Source organism: Aquarana catesbeiana, unplaced genomic scaffold (assembly GCF_042186555.1).
Source record: "Aquarana catesbeiana isolate 2022-GZ unplaced genomic scaffold, ASM4218655v1 unanchor211, whole genome shotgun sequence".
Lineage (NCBI taxonomy): Eukaryota > Metazoa > Chordata > Amphibia > Anura > Ranidae > Aquarana > Aquarana catesbeiana.
Genome location: NW_027362637.1, coordinates 2,288,362 through 2,305,381, shown reverse-complemented (window position 1 = coordinate 2,305,381; position 17,020 = coordinate 2,288,362). Strand labels below are relative to the sequence as shown.

The 17,020-nt window shown below is 41.3% G+C and overlaps 1 protein-coding gene across 5 annotated transcripts in view; it reads right to left on the bottom strand.

Moving 5' to 3' along the window:
- The window catches only part of ITGB1BP1 (integrin subunit beta 1 binding protein 1), a 31,350-nt gene that overhangs the window by 11,177 nt on the left and 3,153 nt on the right, over positions 1 to 17,020 (bottom strand). For 3 of the 5 annotated variants that reach the window (XM_073611141.1, XM_073611142.1, XM_073611143.1), the window contains 5 exons: positions 11,139 to 11,238; positions 8,978 to 9,056; positions 2,537 to 2,673; positions 2,000 to 2,092; positions 1,211 to 1,360 (listed from right to left, as the gene is read on the bottom strand). In XM_073611141.1, the coding sequence (XP_073467242.1) occupies positions 1,211 to 1,360; positions 2,000 to 2,092; positions 2,537 to 2,673; positions 8,978 to 9,056; positions 11,139 to 11,210 (531 nt within the window). In that variant the 5' untranslated portion in view covers positions 11,211 to 11,238. Of the gene's footprint in view, positions 1 to 1,210; positions 1,361 to 1,999; positions 2,093 to 2,536; positions 2,674 to 2,749; positions 2,866 to 8,977; positions 9,057 to 11,138; positions 11,239 to 17,020 lie in introns of those variants that run through there. The other 2 variants (XM_073611145.1, XM_073611144.1) reach the window with 2 other exon arrangements.

Here is a 17,020-nt window from a genome sequence, read left to right as displayed (position 1 = left end):
CCATGAGGCATTGTAAAACTCTGACATTCACAGACATGACTAGGCATGATGGGAATTGTAGTTCCTGAACAACTGGAGGGCCATAGTTTGAAGACCCCTGATGTTAAGCCTAGTACATAGGGGCCGAATGTCACCTGGCATCAGCCAGTTCATTAGAAACTGGCTGACATTCGGCCCGTGTGTATGGCAGCTGGTCTGACGAAGGCTCATGACCGAAAAAGGTCTGCCGACCGCCTCCCGTTCAGCACTCTCAGCCAATGGCGGAGAGAGCTGACCGGAGTGTTCTGGCAGGGGGCCGTTCCCCTGTCAGAACACAATAGTCCAGCAGGGAAGATCGCTGAACTAACATTAGATCGTTAATGCAGCAACTCCGACCTGAGCTGTCAGTTTTTTTTTCGTTCAACCCAAAAGCTAGTGTATACAAGGCTTTATTAATGGAAATGGGCTTTTTTATTTTATTTTAATTCTTTAATTAAGGCAGTGGTTAACAAACACCATCTCTCAAAAAGACATCTAAGGTGTAGCTGAGTGAGCTAATTACAAATAAACATGACCAATTAACATCCAAGCCTCATAACCACCCCAAGTTTGTTTCCCGATGCCTTCAAAATTTAACATATTAAAAGATTTACAGGGAGGGGGAAGAAAGAAGGAGGGGAATAATGGGCCAGCAATAGCACTCCAGCATGTAGCCAGTTACGAGGAACCATGGGGAAATCCAGGACTGCTCGGTGAGTGTCCAGAAGCAGGGGGACAGAGAAGCTCCGGATCTGCAGATGAACAAGACAAAATGGTCCATGGATACCATTGGGGTTAATTTACTAAAACTGTAGAGTGCAAAATCTGATGTAACTGTGCATGATAGCCAATCAGCTTCTAACTTCAACTTGTTCAATGAAGCTTTGACAATAAAACCTAAAAGTTGAATGGTTTCTATAAAGAGCTGCATTAGATTTTGCACTCTCCAGTTTTAGTAAATAACCCCCATGCGTCACAAAACTCTCTGTGATATACAGTATGGAGGCTGTTTGGGCTTATTTTTAATACAGGTACTATGCTTATCTTTTAATCCTGGGGGGAGATTTAGGTGAAAAATAAGCACTATAGAACTGTGAATAACTGGACTGTGCTCACGGACTGGTGTGGCGATTCGTGTGGCTACTCCTACCACTCAAAAGTGCTTCAGACTTTATTTGTATAAATTACTTACCAGAGTGCTGCACTGATACACCCACAGGCTATACTGCTCCTCGCTGGCATCTTTGGTCTTCAGGGCTAACAAGCTCTTTCCTGCCACCAGTCCATCGTCATAGCACACCATGGACACAATGAGATAGAGAGGGTGCCTGTGTAACACATCCTGAAAAGGGACAATATAACAAAAAAAACATATGATACATCTCCAGACATTACTGAGGAAATACAGCTGCTGGAGGGGAAAAGTGGAGGCGTTGCCTGTGACAACCCATCAGATAGCAGTTATCCATTTCTAAACTGCACTAGAAAAGTTCTGCTGGAATTTAATTGGTTGCTGATTGGATTTGACAGTTCCAGTGCTGTTTGTTCTGACAGGTACTCTTCAGTCAAACTTCAGTAGATTGTTAAGAGACCCAGCGTTGTAATATGATGGACTAGATGTTTTCAGACCTTGTAAACTACTCTTCATCTATTCCCAGTAGAAAACAGAAGTCTTGACCCTCCTTTGCTTTTTATCATTTTTCTGTGTTCACCATTTCACAATAGTCTTGTTCCCTATTTTTCTTTCGCTATTATGCAGCTAGTAATACACATCTACAGTATATTCTAATGAAAACATGCCAGTTTTTTTTGTTCTTTTTTCTGTGTATGGTTACTTTGTATGTAATGCTGAAAGTTTTACTGATTACTACATACACCCCTGGAGATCTCCCATGCTATGGGCCTTATAGTATAACTACTAAATGTGACAAACCAAATGTGACTGTAAAAAAAAAAAAAAAAGACAATAAAGACAACTTACATACTGATCAGAGGTAGTTACTTTAATACCATATTTTGAGACAACCATGATGAAGTCTTCATCTGAGGGTACAAAGGGAAGTTTTCCATCTTGCTGCAAAGCATAATAAAAACATTATACAAGGATGACTGCAGATTTAATTTCCCTAAATGGAGCAGGTAAGTGATGAATTCTTATTTTCACAAATATGCTATCATTTTATGAACTATCCAAATTAAAATCTTCACTTCCAGTTTCAAAATGAATTGTATTTGGCACTTATCGAACGGATCTAACAAAACTCCAAAACCCTGTTTACAGACACTTGAAGTCAAACAGTCATCAAACTTCTTTAAAAAAAAAAAAAGCACTGCGCAAACTGTTGGCGCTATATAGATCACGTGTAATATTAATAATTATAATATGTTTTCCTCTATACAGCTTCTCCTTGTTAATAGAGGTGCTCTTTAAGTTTCATCATATCCTCACGCATTCTATCCCCTCTCTGGCACCTCATTTTTCTTGCTTTCCTTCTCCTTCAATTGGTCAGTTCATTACCTGTGCAACATCAATGTAATTGATCAAATCCAAAGGCCCCTGTAGAGGTTTGTTCTCCTCGGACTGCACTCTTTCAATGGATCCAACATACTTCACTCTGAACTCGGCACACGGATCAGAATTACCGGTGGCTTGTCCTGTGGGCAGCAGACAGGAAAGAGATGAAGGGTGGAAGGATCACTAGTACAGTACTCTGTAATAATTCTCAGTTACTTCTATTGTGTGACGCTGTCTTGTCTTGCACGGTCTGCATTGCTTCTATTGTGCATTGTGGGTTACAGAACAACCTCTGCAGAGATAACAGGAAGTACACTTCCTGTCTGCTTGTTTTGTAAGATATGTACATCTACACTCAGCGATGTTAGGGGTGTGAAGCAAAGCTTAGACAGGAAATGATTAAACATACATATCTCACAAAAGTGAGTACACCCCTCACATTTATGTAAATATTTTATTCTATCTTTTTATGTGACAACACTGAAGAAATTACACTTTGCTACAATGTAAATTAGTGAGTGTACAGCTTGTATAACAGTGTAAATTTGCTGTCCCCTCAAAATAACAACATACAGCCATTAATGTCTAAACCGCTGGCAACAAAAGTGAGTACACCCCTAAGTAAAAATGCCCAAATTGGGCCCAATTAGCCATTTCCCCTCCCCGGTGTCATGTGACTCGTTAATGTTACAAGGTCTTAGGAGTGAATGGTGAGCAGGTGTGTTAAATTTGATGTTATTGCTCTCACTCTCTCATACTGATCACTGGAAGCTCAACATGGCACCTCATGGCAAAGAACTCTCTGAGGATCTGAAAAAAAGGATTGTTGCTCTACATAAAGGTGGCCTAGGCTATAAGAAGATTGCCAAGACCCTGAAACTGAGCTGCAGCACGGTGGCCAAGACCATACAGCGGTTTAACAGGACAGGTTCCACTCCGAACAGGCCTCGCCATGATCGACCAAAGAAGTTGAGTGCACGTGCTCAGTGTCATATCCAGAGGTTCTCTTTGGGAAATAGACGTATGAGTGCTGCTAGCATTGCTGCAGAAGTTGAAGGGGTGGGGGGGGGGGGGTCAGCCTGTCAGTGCTCAGACCATACACTGCACACTGCATCAAATTGGTCTGCATGACTGTCATCCCAGAAGGAAGCCTCTTCTAAAAATGATGCACAAGAAAGCCCGGAACCAGTTTGCTGAAAACAAGCAGACTAAGGACATGTATTACTAGAACCATATCCTGTGGTCTGATGAGACTAAGATAAACTTATTTGGTTCAGGTCGTGTCAAGCGTGTGTGGCGGCAACCAGGTGAGGAGTGCAAAGACAAATGTCTTGTCTACAGTCAAGCATGGTGGTGGGAGTGTCATGGTCTGGGGCTGCATGAGTGTTGCCGGCACTGGGGAGCTACAGTTCATTGAGGGAACCATGAATGCCAACATGTACTGTGATATACTGAAGCAGAGCATGATACCCTTCATTCGGAGACTGGGCCACAGGGCAGTTATCCAACATGATAATGACCCCAAACACACCTCCAAGACATCTCCAAGATGACCACTGCCTGTAAGTTGAAAGTAAAGGTGATGGACTGGCCAAGCATGTCTCCAGATCTAAACCCTATTGAGCATCTGTGAAATTATATTAAGGATGGGGGCGCAAACCTTACCTTGAGTCCCAATTAAAGTCCTAAGTTCGCTTTTCCCCCTATTGAGCATCTGTGGGGCATCCTCAAACGGAAGGTGGAGGAGCGCAAGGTCTCTAACATTCACCAGCGCAGTGATGTCATCATGGAGGCGTGGAAGAGGACTCCAGTGGCAACCTGTGAAGCTCTGGTGAACTCCATGCCCAAGAGGGTTAAGTCAGTGCTGGAAAAATAATGATGGCCACACAAAATATTTACACTTTGGGCCCAATTTGGACATTTTCACTTAGGGGTGTACTCACTTTTGTTGCCAGCGGTTTAGACAATAATGTCTGTGTGTTGAGTTATTTTGAGGGGACAGCAAATTTACTCTGTTATACAAGCTGTACACTCACCACTTTACATTGTAGCAAAGTGTCATTTCTTCAGTGTTGTCAAAAGAAAAGATAGAATAAAATATTTACAAAAAACGTGAGGGGTGTACTTACTTTTGTGAGATACTGTATATATCAAAGCAGAGCAAATACAGGCCTGAATTTCTCCCAACAGTGATCATTTATATTCATGATATTAATTTACATAGCCAGTAGACTATGATGGGGTATATAGAACCTGTTCCCTGTTCTCAAAATTTTATAAAACTACACACCCTCATATGCAATGCTATAGGGGAGATTTACCAAAACTGGAGCAGTATAAAATCTGGTGCAGCTGTGCATGGTAGCCAATCAGCTTGTTCAATTAAGTTTTCACAATAAAACCCGAAAACCTGATTGGTTTCTATGCAGAGCTGCAACAGATTTTAGGCCTGGTTCACACCTATGCATTTTGGTAGTGTGTTTTCAGTTTTGCAGAAACACACTACAGTCCACTTAACATGGTTTCCTATGGATGTAGTTTACATCTGTGCATTTTTATGGAAAACGCCAGGGACTTTTTTCTGGGTTTTGGTTCCATAGACTTCAATGGATCAAAAGCATGTATTGAAAAATGCAAAATGCACCTGGAATATGCAAACTGCAACCTGCATAAGTGTGAACCAGACCTTCCTAAATCTCCCTCCATGTGTACCACAAGGGACACTTCTGATAGTTCATTAACTAGTAAAGTACATGGAATATATCATTAATGAATTTTGTTGTGATTTTGAAGTAATATTCCACATATACAATAAACAGGAGGAAACATTTTTAGTTCTCTAGAAACAGTATGGAATAATTTATACACATTAAATGATATCCTTTTGATAAATATTGTCAATTGGTACTTCAGGTAAGGTGACACACATTTATAAAGTGGTCTATACTTACATTGCTTTCTGATAGAATCAACCATATACAGTGGTTGAAAAAAGTATTTGATCCCCTGCTGATTTTGTACATTTGCCCACTGACAAAGAAATGATCAGTCTATAATTTTAATGGTAGGTTTATTTTAACAGTGAGAGACAGAATAACAACAAAAATATCCAGAAAAAAACGCATTTCAAAAAAGTTATAAATTGATTTGCATTTTAATGAGTAAAAAGTATTTGACCCCTTCGCAAAACATGACTTAGTACTTGGTGGCAAAAACCACCAGGTTTGCACACATCTCAGGAGGGATTTTGTATCTCAGCTTGTTACCTGTATAGAAGAAACCTGGGAGCCAGAATGTCATGGTTATGCAGTAATCTTTCTCTGTCAGCTCACCTTCTCCTCTGTGTGCTCACACCTGGCTGGTTTTATAACCTCTCCTCTAAGCATGGCCCCACCCCAGGCCCTATCAGGGAACCCTATATTAACCTGTGCACTGCAAGCCAGCAGTGCTGATCAACCATTGTGTGTTAGCCTTTGTGTGTTCTGGCTTCCTGTTTCCTGCCGTGTGCTCTATGTTTGTTTCTGTTACCGACCTTGGCGTGTTCTCAACTATTCCTGTCTGCTCGTGACCCTGACATTTGGCATGTCCCCGACTATCTTTGTTTACCTGTGACCCTGAACCTTGGCTTATTCCCTTACTATCCCTATCCTCCTGTTGCCTACTGTGGGTGTGAGCTGTGGGACCCTGGGGGTCGCGACCTGGAGCCAGTTGCAGCCCAGTCCATCCTCACCACTAGAGGCTCTGGTGAACACCTGCTGGCTCTTAGACTCCGCACCCCAGGGAATCTTACGCTCTAACCCCGGTGGGATCCGTGTTGGTGTTCCAGCGGCCCTGCCTTCCTTACCAACCTGACTCCCATCTGCAGCAGTCAGCCGTAGGGTCCACTACCTTGTGGTGCACTCCTGATCCCAATGGTGTGCATCTGTCACCTAGCCTCAAGGTGACCTGACACAGAAATCTTGCTGATTGATAGAGGATCAAATACTTATTTCACTCATTAAAATGCAAATCAATTTATAACTTTTTTGAAATGCGTTTTTCTGGATATTTTTGTTGTTATTCTGTCTCTCACTGTTAAATTAAACTTACCATTACAATTATAGACTGATCATTTCTTTGTCAATGGGCAAACGTACAAAATCAGAAGGGGATCAAATATTATTTTTCCTCAAATGTACAGTGCAATTTGTTAATTTACTAAAGACATACCTGTGAAAAAGACCGTCTTTATATAAAATAAGCTTATCTGTGTGTATGTCGGTATTATAAATAGCCATGTTTTTATGTATGATTTATACTGACAGCAGCATTTATGAAAGACTGAATGGAGGAAACGTTTGTCTAGAAGTAAGCCAATGAGGGGGTAGTTGCAATAGTCGAGGTGAGAGATAATAAGAGAGTGAATCAGAAGCTTTGTGGTGTGGTTTGTTAAGAATTTGGGGGTGGATTGGGACAAAGTCTATTTCACCAGTTTATTCAGGCCCCCTTCACACCCCTTCAGGCCCCCTTGTAGTGCATTAACATGTGTTGTGTCACGTGCTAATAAAGCTCATTCAGTTTGAATGGGCTATCAGTGCACCAAAAACTGGTCCTGAAGCGAATCTGTAACATAACAGTATGTGTTCTGCAGCAATGGTCCATTAACACCTACTGTATTTGTGTGTTGGGATGCCATTTGGAAACCATACAGAGTGGTGTGCACCATAATACATTTACCTTGCCTTAGTGGTACCCACAAAGTAAGGCTCATGTGTAGGTCAATAAAGCATGTTTTTTGATTTTTTTTTCAACTGTAAATCTAAAGCAACTGTTGCAGCTATCCATGAATCCTACACCAAAAGGTGTTCCCAGACATGAGGTAATCAATGCCCAGTTTGGCTGCACTCAGATAGATTGTGAAACAGTCTCATGTCTTATAGATGCAGCAGACACTGGCAGCTGAGAAACCTCAAAGAAATAAGCAGTCTGACAGGTCAGAACATTTTGTTCTCTGGCTAGTGTATTCATAGGGCTAAGCCAGTTCTAAGGTAGTCCACATACATCTTTGTCCACTTGGCTACACAGTATATCCAAAGGCAAAGAGATGGCCTCAATGTTCAGCTATACGTCTGACGCTAGACCTAAAACACTTTCAGATGGTTGCATCACCTGTCTTATGAGGTCTATGGCCAGCTTAGGACCACAGAAGATGTTCTCATATTCAATGGGAAATTGTGTCAGCTTTCTTTGTAGTGGACCATTTAAATGCAGATTGGAACATATAAGTGTGGATGTTATTATTCTTTAATTATACATGGGGATAAAAACTGCAGGTGTAAATCATTGTTAATCTTTAATCTATATTTACTCTTTAGAAGAGAAGTTCACCTTTAAAAAAAAAAAAAATAATAAATGCACTTTTTTTTGCAGTTAAAATAAAATGGGCATTTATTTTTTATTTTTTTTTGTAGAAGCCTGGGAAGCAGATCGCAGGTGCAATGCAGGACTACTGCAGATTGTCAGCAAATCAGTCTGATCGTACCTTGTATGGGCAGGCAGTTTCACAATGACAGGAAGAACCAATGAACTACCAGAACGCTCAACAGCGCCATGGTAGTGCATTGAGAACTACAAGTTGTCAGCTGCAAAGGCCGTCGGTACTTGTAGTTCATTCATTCAGAGAACCGATGCGCTCTTTTCAAATAGTGACAATGTGTGCGGGGAGAAAATTCCCAGCCCGCTGTCACAGGGAAGTGGGGGGGAGAGCAGGAACATGTTACATGTTCCACCCTAAGACCCCTTTCACACTGAAGGCATTTTTCAGGCGTTTTAGCGCTAAAAACTGCGCCTGAAAACTGCCTCTCATGCCTCCCCAGTGTAAAAGCCCTAATGCTTTCACACTGGGGCAGTGCGCTTGCAGAACGGGAAAGAAAAGTCCTGCAAGCAGCATCTTTGGGGCGGTTTGGGAGCAGTGTATACACGCTGCTGAAGCTCCTGCAAAGACCTTCAACATAGGCGCTTTTAACCCTTTCTTCGGCCGCCAGCGGGGGTTAAAGCGCCCTGCTAGCAGTCGAAAAGCGCCGCTAAAAAAACGGTAAAGCGGCACTTTACCACTAACGCAGGGCGCTTTCAGTGTAAAAGTAGCCTAAAAAATGTGAACACTTATCCTCTAATTATTGCATTGCTATTCAGTCCTTTTTCAACCCGTTTCAAATCCTTTTTCACTGGTTATTGAGCATATCATAAAACAAAAAGGGGCAAGCGAGAGAAACACTGTTGCATACTGCAAATTTTCTTTAAAACAGAGAAAACAATGCAAAAGGAACAAAAGTGCGATACTTGTGTTTATTCATATGGACCGACAGGGAACTAAAACCAAGGAGGCTCTGCATGGTGCTAAAGACCGCATCCAACTTTCAGGAAAGGATCAAAAATAGACATAAAAGTATTCAGAAAGGAACTCACCATAGCTCTTGGTAGAATCTGTGTCCAGGCTAGCCACTGTGCTGGATCTGGAAAGGCCACCAAGACTGGAATCTACAGACTAACAGACATAACATTTACCATTCCAACAATCACTGTGTACATTACAACTGCCAATTAAATGGCAACCCATAACTTTAGAAATAAGCTTTGGAAAAACCCAGGCCTGATGTCAGAACTAAGAAGATTCTCACCAACAACCAGATGGAACCTTGGAGGTTTGTGTGTTATAGGTGATACAGGCCACAGAGAGACACACAAGGTCACACAGTACAAGATACAGAAAGTGCACCATTAGTGACCTCTATGGATTCTGACTGAAGGGAACTGCATTAAATAGCAAATGCAGATTTATTAAAAGAGTTCAAATCTTCACACAATAAACTCAGTAGCTTCACTTCAATTATCCAATCTTGTGAGAAGCAAATTGTTGTTTACTTCATCTGCACATGTTTGGGTATTCAAAGCAAACACAGCTACAGTTTATTGCATGAAGATTCTCTACTCCTTTAGCATGTCAGCCACCTTTAGTAAATCAGCCTCAATCTCTGTGATTAAGTGCAGCAAAACAAAGTGAACTGAGTGTACTTCTTGAGGTCTGTGCGGCATGATACCCCACTTGCTTTGCTTTACACATGCCCAATCATATTCAAGTTTCCAAGGCAGCTTTGACTCTGATTGGTGGGTTTCTGTTATATCAGGCTGTATGTGGCAGGCAGCAGGAAGCCTGTAGTGTGTGTTCCGCCATAACAAGCATGCGAAAGCCAGGATTGGCCTGGAACAGTACAGCAAAAAATGAAAAAAAAATGAAGTACCTGGGAGGCTGCTAACTATCTGCATTAAAAAGTTTTCGTTTTGACTGTGCCTTTACAATTCACAGTTTTACTTTAGCACGCTTGCTGGATAACATTAGTAGCTCACTGAATGAATGGTTTCACCTGTTGCATTGCATTTTAAACGGTACTCCTTTTATCAGCTATTGGCGCACCCAACATATGCAAAATACCTATGATCACACTGTGAATAAGCAGCACAGATCATCGGCAAAATGCACAGAGCCAATCAGAGTGGCTCTGTACCTTGTAATTGCTGTGATGACTAATCCCAGTGATCACAAATGTAAACAGCACTATTGTTTACATTTGAGAGCCATCCCTTTCCTTTTAATCACAAAGGAGGAAGGAGAAATTTATGAATGGAGGTTCCTAGGGAGGTAGTGACTAAGGCCTTATAGGCGTAAACGCGTCAACTGTTTTCACCTGCGTTTGTTCACTGTGGCTTGTTCATAAAAATGAAGATTGTTTAAAGAGCAACAACCGGAGTGCGGATCATTTTTCCTATATTACTTTACTCAGCCAGCGACTGTGGATCGAGCACCCAGGAGCTCTGCTATGTGTTGTATGGGTAGTAGCACTGACTTTTCTGTTTATACCTAGGGAGGTAGGCAGCAGCAGATTCAAGATGGGGATTTATTCAATTCTATTGAGAAATCGTATTTTAAACATTTAACCACCCCTCCTGAACATCTCATCCCCATCCTGTCTCTGTATCACCTTCACCTTTATTATCCTGTGCATTAACCTTTTTTTTTTTTTTCAAAATGTTTGATCTGGTTCCCCAATAAAGTAAGAAACAGAAAAGTGGTTATTAAAAACATCAAAGGAAAGATCTGTCTTTAAAAAAAATGATGTAAAATGTATTTGGGTACAGAGTTAAAGGATGGAGTAATTGTCAGGCAAACTATCACAGCACTGAAATCCAAAAAAGGCCTGTCATTGAAGGGGTATGTACAGACTGGTACTGCTAAAAAAAGTGATATAAAATTAATTTGGGTACAGCGTTAAATGATGGAGTAATGGTCAGTCAAACCATCACAGCACTGAAATCTAAAAAAAAAAAAAAAAGGCCCGATATTGAAGGGGTATGTACAGACTGGTACTCAAGTGGTTAAGATATGAATACAAATATGTCAAACATATCTACAACCAATAACCTCTGCTGAGTCAGCAGCTTCCAATTTGTAGGCAATGTTTTGCACCTGACTGGCAAAGGTAAACCTATAGTAAAGCCTATGTACATCAATAGATGTGACCTAGTAGCAGACCTCTTTACACAGATGACGTGGTATATGAAGGGTACACACCTTACTCTTCGTACTGATCTCACTGCTCTGAGAACTGCTGCTGCTGTGACGTTTTTTCCCCTTGCGGAACATTCTCTTATCTCAATTCCATCCGGACGTCCTGAGGGGGAAGAACAGGGTGACGTTTCATGAAAACTGTTCCGTTCACAATTGTCTACAGTACCCGAGAGATGTCCTATGTACACTATATTGTCAAAAGTATTGGGTCGCTTGCCTTTACACACACATGAACTTTAATGGCATCACCGTCTTACTCCGTAGGGTTCAATATTGGACCCTATGTACAGACATACCCCACTTTTAAGTACACAATGGGGTTTATTTACTAAAGCTGGAAAGTGCAAAATCAGGCTCACTTCTGCATAGAAAACAACAAGCTTCCAGGTTTTATTACCAAAGCTTAATTGAACAAGCTGGGGTTAGAAGCTCATTGGTTTCTATGCAGAAGTGAGCCTGAATTTGCACTTTCCAGCTTTAGTAAATAAGCCCCATTGTGTACTTAAAAGTGGGGTATGCCTGTACTAAGACGGGGATGCCATTAAAGTTCATGTGTGTAAAGGCAGGTGTCCTAATACTTTTGACAATATAGTGTGTGTATATATATATATATATATATATATATATATATATATATATATATATATATATATAAAGAGAAACCGTAGTATGAAGAGATGAATTATGTGACTGCGATACTGTATAACGGACATTACCAATTTATGTACAGTACATAGGATTTACACTTCAAAACCTTACTTGTGGCATCTCCTGAGTGAATAATCTACTGGAGTCTTCTGTGTGAGCACCAACAAGCGATGTCGAACAATGGCCAGGAGACAATAACATTGTCTCCTGGCTGGAGCATCATCTAGCCCTTTCCTCCCCATCTTCCCTGTCCATGTGCTGTCCCTTTCATTCATTGGATGTCAGTTCTTTCAACCACAGATCCTGCTTAGAAAGCCTCACTCCTCCAGACTGACATTGGACCATCAAGACATGTTTATATTTGCATATGTGCCAGCCTACTGCTTGCATCAAAGATGAGGGTGCTTTCTGCTTTTTTTGTTGTATTTTTTTATAACAAATTTAGACAGTTCTTGAGAAAAACAGACCACAGATTGACCACGTTACACTACCGCAGTTTCACTAGGGAAGAAGAGACATGTGGTTCCCCAAGATCAGAATGTCAGAGTTGTGGATCCCTCCCTTAGACCCCTTTCACACAGAGGCGTTTTTCAGGCGCTACAGCGCTAAAAATAGCGCCTGAGAAAAGCCTGAGCTGCAAACCCAGTGTGAAAGCCTGAGTGCTTTCATACTGGGGTGGCTGCGCTGGCAGGGCGTCACAAAAAGTCCTGCCAGCAGCTTCATTGCAGCGGTGTAGGAGCTGTGAATACACCACTCCTACACCGCTCCTGCCCATTCAAAAAAAATGGGGCAGTGCCGTGATACCGCTGGCAAAGCGCCGCTGCAGCAGCATTTTGCGGGCGGATTTAACCCCTTTTCGCCCGCTAGCGCCCCCCGCTAACGGCCGAATAACGCAGCTAAAACAGCGCTAAAAATAGCGCCGCTTAACGCTGATGCCTGGGGTGGCTCAGTGTGAAAGGGGTCTTAAAGGAAACCTTTTCTGAGGCATCTGAAGGCTGCATTGCTTGCCTGGCTGTCATGCTGAATATTATTATACAGCGCCAACAGTTTACTGTATAATCACAGAAAATCAAGTATTTTTTTTTTCATAAATTATGTTCTATTCACTGCTGACATCATATCTAATATGGCTAAGTAGCAGTCCCTGGATGTCTACAAAAGATTGGATGTTACAGGTAAATAACCTGCATAAAATACATTGAATGCACATCTAATTGTTTTTGTTGAACGGAATGGTCTGGAGACAGGGTCTCTTCAAGGAAGATAAAAGTGGACTTGTTTCCATGATCGATTTTGCCCACAGTGAATATACGTTATTATTTTCACATTAAAGCGGGGGTCCACCTATCTATCATTTTTTTTTTTTTTTAGTTCATTCATAAACTTTTCTTCTCAGCATTACACTCTCACATATTGTGTGTAATATGTCCGCCTGTGTCAGATTTCATCGGAAAGAATAACTTATATTATTCACTGCAAGCGGTTTCCATCTTCATTGTGGGCATTTGAAGCCCACAAGCATTTATTTCCTGGATGTGGTGAATGCTGTGCTCCCAGCATTCACCGCTCGTTCCCGCACATGCTCAGTGGCATCCTGGGAAGCCTGAGACTAGCTCCCAGGAGTCTGGGAGAGGCTAGAAACACGCCTACTCCCACGGGAGGAGAACCAGGAAGTGCAAAGAAGAATAGAAAAATAAAAAGTAATTACGGCGATTTAAATTTTTTTAAATGGCATGTCAGCATCTAGGCAAGGAAGAGAATACATACAGATATTGTTCAAAATTTGGGTGGAACCCCGCTTTAAATACCAGTGTTATAGCAGCAGCTGGCTGTCATAACCCCAGTATCGTTATTTACTGAGGGCTATTCTCTACAAGATAAAAGTGGTCCCGGAGGCAGATTCGCCACGGGATCACTTTTATAGGTGCCCCCCCACCACCACCACTTTCCAGTGATTTCTGAGCTTACTGGAGCCATCGGTACACCTGGAAGCGAGCTCTATGCCCTTGGAGGACTGGAGCGACCTCTGGCGTCATTTCTGGTTCTCGGCATAAACAAATGATTAAAGTCGAAATGTTGACATTTTTTTTTCTTTTGCTTTTAAAGATAAATGAGAGATCTGGGGTCTTAAAGTGGTTGACTTTTACCTATAGGTAAGCCTAGAATAAGGCTTACCTATAGGTAGTGGAAATATCTCCTAAAACGTGCGCCGTTTCACGGCGCAAGCGATGTGAAGAAACAGACCACTGTGCCATTTCTTCCCCCAGCGTGTGCCGTGACTGACGGCTCCCGCGCGCATCTGTGGGAGTGACGTCACGCGACTCCGGCCAGTCACAGAGCCAGAGTCCATGGCCCCGGAAGGAATAGGGGCAAAGATGGACACGGCCTGTTCAGGGGACAGCGCGGGCTTCGTTTGCAGGTAAGTGTCGTATAATGGGCTAGTATGCGATGCATACTAGCCCATTCTGCTTTTCATTTGCAGGCCTTGAGGGGAGCAATAAAGACGACTGGTCATGCTTGTTTCTATTACAGGGGATGTTTACATTCCTTGCAGTAGGTATATAGCCTCATGCACACTGGACGTTAAAATAACGTTATAAAAATGCCAGTAGCTTTGCAGTGAGTTTTTCAACTTTTTTTCAATGTTTTTGCAATAGCGTTTTATAGCATTTATTAGCGTTTTTAGCGTTTTTCTACATTAGCGTTTTTTAGCGTTTTTTTTTTTAAGAAAAAAAAAGCATTTTTTTCTTTTTTTCCAATGGATCAAAAATGGTAAAAAAAACGCTGGCGAGCAACGTTTTTGAGCGTTTATCGACGTTAGAGCATTTTTACAGCTAAAAAACGTCTCTCAGAACCCACTAGTTTTGGGGTTTCTTTACTGCTTAAAAACGCCACTGCTCAAAACTGCTGATAACAGTCTACGTGTGTACACATAGGATAACATGATGGAGAGTTTAATGACTGTAGAAAAAAACGTCTACTGCCAATAACAGCTGCTGTAAAAAGGTCCAAAAACGTCCAGTGTGCATGAGGCCTCAAAGTGATCCAAAAACGAAATAAAATAAAGAGATAGTGTAAAAATAACAAGTTAAATAATTAAGAAAAAAAAAATTAAAGCACCCCATCTCTCTGTGCTCAGAAGCAGAAGCGAACGCATATGTAAGTCGCGCCCGCATATGTAAACGGTGTTAAATCCACACAATTTAGGTATTGCAAGGGCAATAACTCTAGTGCAAGACCTCCTCTGTAACTCTAAACTGGTAACCTGTAAAAATGTTTAAAGCTTCGCCTATGGAGATTTTTAAAGGAGCCATAGTATGATGCCATTCCACGAGTGTGCACACTTTTAAAGCATTACATGTTAGGCATCTATTTACTTGGCATAACATCATCTTTCACATTATACAAAAAAAAAAAAAAAAAAATCGGGGCAACTATTCTTTTTTTATGTTATTCATTAATTTATTTATTTTTTTAAATTTAAATTGCATTTGAAAGACCGCTGTGCAATTGCAGTGGGACATAAAATATTGCAATGATGGTCATTTTATTCTCTAGAGGCTCTGCTACATATACACACACACACACACACACACACACACACACACACACACACACACATATATATATTATATAATATATTTGGGGGTTCTATCTTCTAGCAAAAAATACATATTTAAACTTGTAAACAAAAAGTTCCAGAAAAGACCTGGTCAGCAAGTGGCTAATACTTCACTGCATTATATAATTCAAAGTGTCTTTAATTTCTTATGTAATAAAAATAAAACAACATGTGGTCTCTTTACCAGTTTTACAAAAACTAAAAAAAAAAGTCACTATTACTTTTATTTTGTTTAATTGGTTGCTGTTCCCCTTTAAAGCTGAACTCCATGGAAAAGAAAAAATGCTCCCTTGCAGTGGGGTTGCCCACTGGGGACAGTCTGTGGGAGCTGCAAAGGTTAAATGTTTATTTCTAGGGGACCACAAAAAATCCTCCTCTCCCGCAGGCTCCCCATTGGCTGCTAGACTGGCCCCGATGACAGATTCTCCTCTATGCCACAACAGTCACAGATAATCTGAGGTCATCAAGACTGATGCAGAGCTCATAGCCTTACCATTGGAAGGTAAAATGCAGAGGGACAGCCCACTGCTGGTAGTATGTATATATGGTAGTAGAGGAGAGCGCAGGCTTCCTGGGGAGAAGAGGTTCAGGTAAGACAAACTCCTTTTTCCATCCCCTACACCAAAATGAACATTTAAAGTAAAACTAAAAACAAAGCTTTTATTTTTTCAATTTGTGATAGAGTGGAGAGGGATTAGAACCCCTGTCGTTTTTTTGGTTTGTGTGCCCCTCTCTCTATTTTTCCTGTTATTACCGAAAGTGAAGAAACATCCCTAATTTTGAGTTTTCACAAGAACAGGAAAAAAGGGGAAATCTTCCAGTGGGGACACTAATTTTGGTGACAAGCAGGATTTCCTTCTAAAGGGATTTCCTCTTACTTCCTGTTTCGGCTATGGGACAGGAAGTGAAGGGGACGCAGATGGCAATAAAAAAAACCTTTTAAGGGGTTGTAACTCTATTAAATAAAGAGTGCACCTGCATAGTATAAGATCCTTGATAACAAATTCATTTTTTATTGTACTGTACTCACAAAAGAACTTGGTATAAACGCATGTCACAAATCATCCATAAAATCTGAAATAATTCAGAGAAACGCTGCATTATTGCCAGGATAGCCACTGCCTCAGTAATGCATCTTGGCTTATGTATTTCGGGGGAGGTGCGCATTCTTCCAAAATGAACAATGCATGTTTTGCCTTTAGTTCCATGTTAACCTCTACCAGCTTTGACAAATGCATCTATGTATATACCCAGGGGCATTGCTAGGCCTACAAAATATCTGGGGCTAGAGCCCATAGCAGCGAAGTAAAGACAATCATACTCTTGGGCGGACATACACATGTATATAATGTGTGTGTGTGTAACATTATATATTATCATTAAATCAGGGTACCCAAAGCCCCCCCTCATTACATCAGGGTCACCAGAGAGCCCCCCCTTACATCAGGGTCACCAGAGAGCCCCCCCTTACATCAGGGTCACCAGAGAGCCCCCCCTTACATCGGGGTCACCAAAGAGCTTGTCATGTTACCTGCCACAAGATTCAGATTGTTACATACAGAGAGGTTAGTGTATAAAGAAGACAAGCTAATGTATACAGAGAGGGGAGTATACA